Here is an 11,875-nt window from a genome sequence, read left to right as displayed (position 1 = left end):
CTTTACTATTAGCCCGGACACATGTATGAGTGTTTTCGTAGGCGCTAACAATTATCGTCTTGTCAAAGATCAAAGCGCGCCTAGACCGAGGATTAGGTCGATCAAAATCTGATGTTTGATCAAACACCCCTCAATATGGAGAAGTTTGTTTAGCGTCGAGGAAAACAGTTAAGAGGTCTCACATCACATGTGTCCCATCATCCATTCATTTGAATGTATACCCCTGTCTAAGATTCTCAATTGACAGGTCCCCAACCAAGTAAGATTCCCGTCTCTATGTACCAACCGTGCCATGATGCGACTACTTAACATGGACCCTTCTGCAGCAATTTTTCTCATAAACTGAGGATGTCCACGCAAAAACACCGGGGTCCTTGCTGCCATCTGGTGCCACCCTGTCATCTGGTGCCTACAGGCTACAACCTGCCGACCACAGTGCACTGCCACCTAGGCAGGGACCCCATGTGGGCCCTGGTGAGATTATCGACGAACTTGAGGCCCATTTTGGCCCAGGAGATAACTTGCTCTACACAACTGGGTAGACCACAAGTGGGCTCTGCTGAACATTCCACAAGCTAACTATTCCCTGAGCTGAACCTAAAAAAACACTATTCACTGGGCTAACAGAAAAAGGGAACTGAAACTGGGGCAAAGAGCGCACGCAATTAGAACAGGAACTGAAAATCAACAGATAAAAATATCATGCATTTCGCTCCATCAGTAACTCAAGGAACAGACAGAAACATCACGCATTCTGCAACTTCCGTATGCCTGTCATGCCGAAGCACATGTTTCTTTCGCAGTTCATACATCCAGAAAAGATCGAATCCGCAAATACAGGATGGTTGAAACTGAACAAACTGCTCATTTCGTATACGGCTCAGGCCACTAAACAGGTGTAGAATATCAGACGAGAAACCTGGAAGCCATGCTGCTGTAGAATATCAGCGGTCAGCATGGCAATTGACGTGCTGAAAATTCAGAATTTTACACCTCTTGCCTTGTGAGACTGTCCTCTGAAAGTAGACTCCGTCTTCAATCACCCACCAGCTCTGCCTTGACAGACTCTTGCAGTACGAGCAAAAAATCCACCCTCGCAATCCTGCGCTTTCTCCCGTGTCACGCACAGCTTCGACCACTTGATGTACACAAATGCTCACTGACCTGCCTCGCCTACATGAGGATGAACACAGCCACCAAAAGAACCAAGGACGCGGCCAAAACTCTCAGCGGCACCACCCTTTCCGAAGCGCTCAGAATCTGCACCGGGAACACGCATCCTCCCTGAGACGCATTCGTCGTCACGATCTTCGCGAGGCCTCCGAACGAGCACGCCCTGACGTCCTGATCCATGGTCTGGAAATACATGTTGAACGCGTACGATATGTTGCCGTCATGGCTGAGGCCGTTGCACGAGCAGCCGTACCCCAGCGCGGTGCAGTCTGCGTTCGAGCACGCATAGTTCACGGAGGCTGGCAGCTCCCTGTACCTATCCTTCAGGTCCTTGTCGAACACGCACCACTGGGATGGCAGGTACTGCACCCCTTCCACCCCGAGCAGGTACCTGTCCTGGCCATTCCCACTGAGGTCCATGGGGAACTTTGGCTTCCCGTCGTAGGTGAAGAGCCCCCAGTGGCGCTCGAAGCGCCCCGGCAGCACGCTCTTCTGGTTCTCGTCGATCAGCGCGAACAGGTAGGCGTCCATGCGACCGGGCCTCAGAGGCGTCCCGACATTTCTGGCCAGCTTCTTCAGAAAACCGTCGTAGAACTTCTGTGCATACTTGACGTTGGCGCGCTTGTCGCCGTCTGTTGGCCAGCCGATCTCGCCGACTATGATCTTCATGTCGGGCACGCCGGCTTTCCTTAGTGACCAAACAAGGGTGTCGAAGTTGGCGTCGAACACGTTGGTGTATACCAACCCTTTGTCAAAGACTGGCTTGCTACCACCATCAAAGAAGGAGAAGTTCAGCGGGAAGTTTGCATTCTGGTAGAGGCTCAGATACGGGTAGATGTTGACGACAAAAGGCGCATCATTCCTGTGGAGGAAATTGACAATGGAAACCATGAGGGTGTTGATATCCTTGCGGAAATTCCCAGCAGATGGCACTGGTGTGTTCTCAGGGGAGTTGTAGACGTCAGCGTTCAGGGGGACAACAGCCTTGACCATTACGCCAGCCTCATCTAGAGCTCTTTGCATGTTCTTGAGCGCAGGAAACGTAATATTGATGAAGCTGCCATTGTAGCTCTTCAGAAATGGTTCATTGCCAACAGCCACATACCTAAACAAAACCAATGAATGTAACCGGAGTGTCACAAAAGAACTAAGATGAAAAGTTGCAAATAAGTAGGTGGAATTACTAAAAATATGCACAACATGTTCATGGAACCCATCTAAATGTTTCACACGTACACTGTTAAGTCATGAGCCATTGAGAAGCTGAACACAACAGCGACTATTCACGAGTCACGACGTATCTGGCCTAGTGCAAAAGATACAAAGATTTGTCTAGTTTTCCTCTTAACCATCACCTTAGAGGAAAATACAGAAGGCTGCAGTAGAGATGTAGGACACTCTAGTAGCACACAAGAGAACATTGTGACAGTGACATTTGCAAAGCTAACTAACTCAACATGACGGCTGCAGCTTCACCAAAAGCACTAAATCTTTCGCACTACAGAACTAACTGAGCTATAATCGGAACTTGTGAAGTCACTGAATTCTAGAAATACTCCGGCAGTATCAAATTATGGTGCAACCTAGCTAATCCCTAGCTGTTACTCCATGCCATCACCCATAAAACACATACAATCTATCATAGTAAAATTTCTCACGGACATGGAGGATGTAAACAGTTAAAATCATGTAACACTCCATTCTGTCTATCATTGGTAATCTACAACTAGAAACATCTGAATGATATGCCACTTGATCAGTCCAGTCCAGTGTTTGCTCATTCCACATTTTGAATAAGCTTTCACAACGATCTAGTGGTGTCAATATACATACACTGAAGCACGTAAACAGCGTAAGCACAGGAAGCACTAGATATACCCTCCCAGTGTCCAGATTTACAATGCCGTGTCTTATGGCTGATAGACACTGCTTCAAGCACATAGTATACTTGATCCTGCACGTCGAACCTTATACGCACTATCTTACATGATAAATCAGCATAGGGAGCACTGCACGATCAAAACAAACAAATAAAAACATGGTAGCAAAACATATAGTGAGAATTGCCATCTACCAGTCCTATGTGACTGAACCAACATGCACAGCTTTTTTTCGCCATCATCAGCTAATTAACACCCTCTGTGACGGTGAATTAGCATAGGCATAAGCTGCACTACAACTTGTTCATGCCGCCTCTCTGAACTACTCCCTCCGTTCCTAAATGTAAGTCTTTGTAGAGATTCTACTACGAACAACATACGGATGTATATAGATGCATTTTAAGTGTGGATTCATTCATTTTGCTCCGTATGTAGTCCATCCAGTGGAATCTCTACAAAGACTTACATTTAGGAACGGAGGGAGTATAAAACTCTGCAGTAGTACTTGACATGGTGTCAGACTTTGTACACAAGTACTACATGACCCGTATGAGTAGTAGTTATCTCGATTGTGCAGTCACGAACATACAGAGCATTGCATGATCAGAACAAATAAATAAAAACACGGTAGAAAAACATATAGATAGAATTGCCACCCACCAGACCCATGCCGCTGAACCAACATGGACAGTATTTTTGCCCTCATCAACGAATGAACACCCTCTATGACTGTGAACAACCATAAGGCATAAGCTGCACTACAACTTCCTCATGCTGCCTGTCTGAACTATCAAGCACTGCACTTGTACTTAACACGGTAGCAGGATTTCTACATAAGTACATGATGACCCATATGAAGAATAGTTAACTCGATTGTGCAGTCATGTATGATGCACTTGCCTTAACACATACTCGTATCTCCAAAAGGGGCCTGAATCCAGCAACAACCAGCACAAGCATCGCATGCATCAATTCCGCATGAACCAAAACACACAACACATATCCAAACCGAGCGCTTCGCAATCCCCACTACACGCAACTCCACGCCCTGGCGCGACATTCCGTCAAACATTTCCTATGCGCGCGAACGAACTAGATATACACACACATTTCGGACACGCTGAGAGGCACGGGCACGCAACTGGCAACTCCGCCGACCGAAATTCGCTCCACGAGCACGCACGCGCGACGCACCCACCGAGCAGGGCACGCGACGGACGGAGAGCGCGCGCGCGTGAGGTAACTACTAACTAAGACAAGGGGGAGGCGGCGCTGGAAGGGTGCGTACCTGACGTCGACGCCGGCGTCGAGGTTGCGGGTGACGTTGTCGCGGACCCAGTCGCGGGCGCGGCGGGGGTCGCGGGCGACGGAGGCGAGGTGGTCGTTGGGGACGGCGAGCATGGCCTGGATGCCGGAGCCGGCGAGCGCGGAGACGGTCCAGGGGTCGGCGTCGAACAGCTTGACCCGGTCGGCGCCGTTGGCCGCCAGCATGCGGGCCACCGCCGCCGGGTGCATCGGGTGCGACATCATCGTGCCCCAGTTCACCCCCACGCCCGACGCCGCCGCGGCGGGGCGAGGGAGCGCGGCCGCGGCCACGGCCATGACGACCGCCGCGATCATGGCGGCGGCGGCGGCGGCCATGGGAGGAGGGTTAGGGTGCTTGGGGGGGTTGGGGTTGGGGTTGTGACGGTGGCGGGGGGTGGTGTGATGAGCGCTGGGGTTATATGGGGCGCGCCCTCGCGTTGGCGGAGGAGGCGAGCGACTGAGACGACAGCTGGAGATTTCTCCGCTGGGGTTTGTGGGAAGGAAAGGAGGGGGAGGGGAGCGACTGAGCAAGAGAAGACAGGGCCGAGGGTTTTTAGCACGCTGGCTCGCTGGCAATTGGGTCCCGCCAATGGAGCTTGACAGCATATCACCGTCTCCCCCTCCGTGTAACATCATGTGCTTTCCTTTTTGAAAATTTATGACGGAGAGTGAGTATTTAATCGGCTTTAAAGTACTGCCTCCATTTCAAAATACAACTCAAGTTACTGGATTTTTCCAGGTCAAACTTCATTAAGTTTGACCAAATCTATATACAAATATATCCACGCAACCAAATTCACTTCATTAGATTCGGTATGAAATGGAGTGAGCAGCGTAGATATTTATGTTTTTTTATAGACTTGATCAAACTTAAAAATGTTTGACTTAGAAAAAATATCTAGAACTTCAATTATATCGAAAATGACGGGAGTAGCTACTTTTCGGTCGACATTCATAGTTGCCAAATAATGTTCCGTACGTGGTGAGCAAACCAAACTATTTAAGAGCAAAAAAAAATACTTACATATTTCTCGGGATTGTTCTTAGCATCCACTTTGGAAGTGTTATTTCCTACTAGTTGTCTAAGAAATGCAAAGCAGAAAAAAAAATGTGACTGCTAAGTGGAGGATATTTTTAATGTGCCAGCTATTGTTGCACAAATGGTCCACCCCATTCTAGTCTCTGCACTCGACGCATTTAGCTCTTTCCTCCCCCCCACCTCCGCCTTCTTCGTCTTCAGTTCCTCATCCTCATCCTTTTAACGCCACCGACCTGTTTTGCATCCATCGTTGCCTCCACTATCAGTGTTGGTTTAGGGGATGAGCGCTTGAGTAAGGTTCATCTCTACATATGGGGTGCACCCTATTACTCATACTGTTCGTTAACCTTCAAGTTGTTCATGGTTGTTATCTTGTTGATCATCGGCGAGGTTAGCCTCGTATTCTCTCGGATCCAAAAATATTTGAACGTTCGCCCCGAAAGAGGAAAATGAACAAAAGTCCAAAAAACATTTTCCCTATTTTTTCTATTTTAGAACAAATGAAATTTTCATTACGTTGTACATATATGACAACACACCGTGGGAAAAAGAGGTGTCATTAGCTGAAAGGGTATTGGTGCAAAGAATGATAGTTGTTTCTCCATGTTTCAAAGGAAAACATGTTTGTTTTTGTTTAATTGCACACAAAACGGTAACATGTAACCATCTGGTGATTTCTTCTTGAAAAACCCACATGGTTGTGCATGACCATGCCTTTTTCCGTCAAAACTAAATGTTTTGAGCCCACCTATCATAATTTCCACATCAATAATTTGCCAAGCAAACATGCCAATGTGGCCACCTCAGCTTCATAAAGGGTAGCCATAGCCTACTCTATCGCCGTTGTTTGAGCCATCCATGTGGCTGGCAATAGGAATTGGAGCAGGGGTCCTCGAGGTACGTCGCGTCTCCATTAAGATCCTTCTTCAAAGCCAAGCACACACAGCTGTTGCAGCCTTCAGTTGGAAAAAATAAAATAAGAAATGGTAGTGTAGTGCTAGTGTTGCTTTGATTTATCGAGTTTGAATGTACTTACTACCTCCGCTCAAAATAATTGAAGTTCTGGGTTTTCCCCAAGTCAAATTTGTTTAAGGTTGACATCTAGAACATCTAATTATTCTCATGAGATTCTTTATGAAATGTACTCTCGAGATTCTTTATGAAATATATTTTTGGTGTTGTAAATCTTAACAATTTTTTCTATAGAGTTGGTCAAACTTAAGCAAATTTGAATTAAACCAAATTTAGAACTTTAATTACTTTGAAACAAAGGGAGTAGTATATAGTAATTTCGTTGTGTCTATTCTCAATTGTGAACAAGAGTCAAGGAGCACATCCTGGATATATCAACACCGAGTCACTAACATGGAATTTGTTCACACCGCCCATTCATGTGCCAATCTTCATATGCAGCATGTGTGTTACTACTCGCTCTGTCTCTGTATGCAGGGGCGGATCTGGTGGGGGTGTTGTGGATGCCATGGCACCCCCTTCAAAATTGTAAAATAAAGTTTACTATATGTTTAACACTAAATATCCATCAAACGTATTGTTATTTCCAGACTATTTGTTGAACTTTGAACTGTGGCATCCCTAAGCCTGCGATTCTAGGTGCCACTGTCTGTATGCCGTGAACGTGCTGTGCCTGAGCATATAAGTAACGTGGGTGGAAATGCTAAATTTGACCGGATGGCCTGAACTTTGCACAACATTTTAGACTGGAGTGTCGCAAGGACGCCGAGAACGGTGACAATGGAACTCCATAGCTCCCACCCCATGTTTCTTCTCTACAAAACGGCCAGCTTAATTGTACACAACTACTCGTACTATAAAAATCTGCACGCCATCGGTAAGATATCTCCAGGAAGCTACTAGTACATGTGAAGTTGTTCACTAGTCAGTGGAATTTCCAGTGTTCGTTGGCGTAAGCAGGATATGCAGTCAGCTAAAAAAGTCTGATGCGTGATCGGAGATTTCGACAGAGTTCGCCGGAACTGCTTGGAACTCGTGCACCACGCCGTCGATCTCAATGAGGCTGCAGCCGGGTACCTTGTCCACCTTGCCTCTCCTCATCTGCCGCCTCACCTGCACCGCCTTGCCGTGCCGGCCCTCGTGCGCGTACATGTTCGACATGAGCACGTAGTCCCCGGCGTCGGCCTCGTCCTCGGCCATGCGCCGCATCACGCGCTCGGCGCGGTCGACATGGCCGTGCGCCCGGCAGGCCGCGAGCAGCGAGCCCCAGATGAGCGCGTCGGGCCGGATTGGCATCGCGGAGACGAGATCCTCCGCCTCGTCCAGCCTCCCGGCGCGGCCGAGCATGTCGACGACGCAGCCGTAGTGCTCGATGCCCGGCACCACGCCGTGCAGCTCCGCCATGGCGTCGAAATGCCGGAGACCCTCTTGGATGTTTCCGGCGTGGCAGCAGACGGAGAGGACGCCGAGGAAGGTCACCTTGTTCGGCCTCACGCCGGCTCGCAGCATGTCGCCGAAGAGCGCCAGCGCCTCCTCGCCCCGGCCGTGCATCGCGAACCCCGAGATCATGGACGTGTAGGTGTACACGTCTCGCCGCCTCATTGCGTCGAACACCTCCGCGGCCTGCTCGACGGCCCCGCACTTGGCGTACATGTCGATCAGCGCGTTGCCCACGACGCCGTCGGCGGTATCCCGTCCGGTCCTGCTCATGTAGGCGTGCACCCACCTGCCGGCGTCCAGTGCGCCGAGCCGCGCGCACGCGCCGAGGACCGCGACGAACGTTGCATCGTCAGGAAGCGGAGAGGGCGCGCAGTCCTGCTTCTGCAGCATCTCCCGGAACAGCTCCAGCGCCTCCTGGAGCTCGCCTGCGCGAGCGTGCGCGGATATCATCGTGTTCCAGGTCACCACGTTCTTGGCCGGCGCCATCGCACGGAAGCAACGGAGCGCGGCCGCCGCGTCGCCGCACTTGGCGTACATGTCGACCAGAGCGTTGCACGCGACGACGTCGAGGGACACTCCCGCTTCGAGGACTCGCCGGTGCACCTGCCTGGCCAGCGCGAGGTCCCCGGCACCGGCGCAGGCCGCGAACGCCGCGGCGGCGGCCACGGCGTCGATGACGAGCACGCCGTCGTCCGCCATGGCAAGGAACAGCGCCGCGGCCTCGCGGAACAGCCCGAGCCGCGCATGGCCGGTCACCAGGGCCGTCCAAGAAACCACGTCGGGCGCTGGGCCGCCACCGGCGGACAGCAAGGCGCGCGCAATGCCGCGCCGGCCGCACGCGAGGTAGAGCGCGACGAGGGCGTCGCGGACGCCGCGGTGGCGGCAGCCGAGGCCGAGCTTTGCGGCGTGGGCGTGCAGCGCCGGCGCGGCCTCGCTGGGTGCCGGGGACGCGTTGGCCAAGCGCTTCAGAAGAGCCCGGAGCTCGCCGGCGTCGTGAGGTGCGCCGCCGCGACGGAGTGACGCCGCGTGTGGAGGCGCGGTACCGGGCTTGTAGCCGCGTCCAGGGGAGTAGAGTGGAGCAGCCGCAGGCTTCTTGCTGGATTGCCGCGCGGGTGGACGAGGTGCACCCATGGCGATGGCCTCTCCACCGGACGTCACGAGAAAATGTCATCCAGACATCCAGTCAGTAGTCATATCTGTACGTAGGGCTTGGAAAATTCCGACGTGCTGATTAGCACAGGATCCAGGACGAGATCAGGTTAAGAGGTGATTCTTTTCCTTAGTGGATAGAGACTGGTCTTGGTTTTTTTTCGTAGGATTATTCTAAGGAGTACTTAAAACTCATTTAGATGAGATATAATTTGATCTCATTCACTTTGAAAATAAGAACAGATACAACCCATGTCAGCACACACGCATCTTATAGCATCACATCCAATGACTATAAAAGGTGAATGAAATCAAATTATATCTCATCTAGATGAGTTCTAGCAAAACTGATTATTCTATCTTTCAATTTTGTAATGTCTATATTTACATAATTTTATTTTATTTTATTAATGAGAGTATGAGACACGTATTACTATGAAAAAAAAGACTAGGACAGGATCCGCCGCCTGCTATATTTTTGGAAGCACCGCCGGGCGGAGATATGCCAACACCGTCGAGGATAATCTACTGGGTACAACCGGTGCACCTGAGATTGCTAAAAGGCTCCATTTACAGAAATGAGATTGCTTAAAGGCTCCATTTAAAAAAGAAAGATTACTAAAAGGCTCCATTTGAAAATATTGAAATAATTTATCACGTACTCTTTCCATTCCATAATATAAGAGCCATAATATAAGAGCGTTTTTACACTAAAAACGCCCTTATATCATGCGGCGGAGAGAGTAGATGTGGTATATATATGTATCATGCCGAAAAAGATCAGATTCAAAAAGCCCTATAGCTGGATCACTCCTCTAGCATTGTGGCCACCTTGGGTAAAGAAAAAGGGCATAAGCTCGAGAAACAAAAATGAAACTCATTTTATGACCCGGGAAGTGGGTTTGGTCGTTAGAGCACCTACAGCTGGACTTCACAAAATTGGTTGTCTATATGTCCACGGACGCGTCCACGAAAAGTGACCACTCACCTCTGATATCTTAGCGTTCGCAGACGTTATCTTCATACCCTCTCCCCCTCTTCCCAAGTCCATGCAATGCATGCACCGCGAGATAAACTACGTAGATCATCAACATAGCAATCATAGAAAGAAATAGACATAAAATTCAAGAACATAAGTCATAAGAACAAAAATTCATCACCATACATGTACAAACGGACCAAAACAAGCAGTTCATCACTGGACACTACATAGACACTAGAAATAAATAGAGGAGGTTCCAGACTTCACCATTTTCGTCACCGGATCGGCGGTAGTTGTCCTCCACGTAGGCATCGGCAGCCGAAGGGTCGTCGTCGTTGTCCATGCTTGTCGTACCGCTGTCGTAGGAGGAGGACGAGACAAAGCCCGTGAGACGTCGGGTTCCGTGGTTTTGCTTCTTCGTGACCCGACGACGTGAAGCCTTGTCCGCCGCTTCGCAATCCGACTACTTGATGCCGAGTCGGAGCGCCACCGCGTTCTTGCATCGGAGGTGCCCCGCTTCTGTCTCCACCGTGGTCAGCAACCGACGGAGGACCTCACACATGAGCGTCTCCTTTGGTTCTACCGGCGTGGGAGGATCCCGCCCCATCCCCATCCGCAGTCATGCACCAACATGAGGGATGTGGAGGCGGTGTGGCCTGGAGCTCCACCGCCCCACCTCGGCTAACCCCCACCGCCGTGAGCCTTGGAAGAAGCCATCTGAGATCCGTCCGCCCATTGTCTTCCACTATCCGTAGAAGAAATAAAGTGAACCAAGGCAATCAACTCATCCATGCTTATACCGTAACAAAATGGTAAGTTTAGTCGGTTGAATCAAAAGGTTAAATGAAGGAGGAAACAAAATGTACCTAGTTAGACGATGGAACAGGGAAGGCAGGGACTGACTGCTGTATGCATGGACAGGGTGCCAACACTACTGGAATTACACCCTATGCCGAGTGCCAGAAATACTCGGCAAAGTGCCAAATAAAATCAACAAATACCTGTGTTTGCCATGCGGCAGCTATTGCCGAGTCTACCTTTCAGCTTACTTCGCTTTGCCGATGCCCGTGATTTGGTTCTCGGGGAAGAGCCTGGCACTCGGCATACAATGAAATTCGAGTAGTGCAACAGCCGTTTGAGCCACCTGCACAGAATTTTGTCTCGTCATATACTTGTTTATTAATGGGAGGGGCAACAATACTATGTAGCAAGAACCATGAAATGGTCCTAGATCCTTGCCATCGGCAGAAAATATCTGGTACTTGCGGCACGGAGGATCTGACCAAATCTGAAAATAAGCTTCCTATCAATCAGATATACCGAGTCACAGTTTTCAATTGTAACATGTAACAGGCAGAAGCCATCTCTAAAACCTCAAGATTCTATACCGATTCAGTCTCTCAGGAATGCTCGTAAGGATATGTGAACAGCTTCGATTATACTATGTTTAAAAAATTATAACAGATTAAGAGTCCAAGTATCAATAAGACTAGACCGTGACACGCGCTTTGCCGCGTCCGTGCTTTGCCGCTTCGTTCTTCAGTCGTGAGTTAAGTCTCACCTATTTATTTTCTACGTGGTTTTATTACAGTCAGCTCACTTATTGTCCATAATTGTTAGTTAATTATCTTACATAGTAGTATTGTTGATCATAGGTTAAATTGTTAGTTTAGTGGGTGGTTCGTACGTGTTACCATCGAATGGAATGCATCGTCCAATCAAGTTGGATGAGCTATCTGTCATCGGCCTCTTGCATTTACCTTATAAAGCCTGAAGAAGAGCTAGGCACGACGAAGGTAGCCACGTCGCCCCTAAATCGCTATCAACAGTGCTGCCGCCACCGCCTGTAAATTTCGTGCCCCGCCGAGGGCATTTTAGTTTTTTCACGTGTAGGGGTATAAATTACAGCCGCTGCCGTGGAGAAACAGGCAGCGA

At 49.5% G+C, this 11,875-nt stretch overlaps 1 protein-coding gene across 1 annotated transcript; it reads right to left on the bottom strand.

Annotated features, from left to right (window-relative positions):
• Window positions 1-718: 718 nt before the first annotated feature.
• LOC119349191 (glucan endo-1,3-beta-glucosidase 8-like) lies at window positions 719-4,694 on the bottom strand. Its single transcript, XM_037617220.1, has 2 exons — window positions 4,342-4,694; window positions 719-2,278 (listed from the first exon to the last, which is right to left on the bottom strand). Exons 1-2 carry the CDS (start codon window positions 4,692-4,694, stop codon window positions 1,174-1,176), a joined length of 1,458 nt encoding a protein of 485 aa, XP_037473117.1. The 3' UTR covers window positions 719-1,173.
• Between the last annotated feature and the right edge of the window lie 7,181 nt (window positions 4,695-11,875).

The sequence above is a fragment of the Triticum dicoccoides genome, chromosome 1B (genome assembly GCF_002162155.2).
Source record: "Triticum dicoccoides isolate Atlit2015 ecotype Zavitan chromosome 1B, WEW_v2.0, whole genome shotgun sequence".
Classification (NCBI taxonomy): Eukaryota; Viridiplantae; Streptophyta; class Magnoliopsida; order Poales; family Poaceae; genus Triticum; species Triticum dicoccoides.
The sequence above is the reverse complement of the archived record's forward strand: the minus strand, read 5'-3'. Positions and strand labels throughout refer to the sequence as shown.

Bases quoted from the DNA above. Each gene is read 5' to 3' on its own strand.
- LOC119349191 (XM_037617220.1), bottom strand. From the start codon at position 4,694: ATGGCCGCCGCCGCCGCCGCCATGATCGCGGCGGTCGTCATGGCCGTG. The intron at 2,279-4,341 runs GTACGCACCCTT...GGTTTTGTTTAG, and splicing joins GACGCCGGCGTCGACGTCAG to GTATGTGGCTGTTGGCAATG.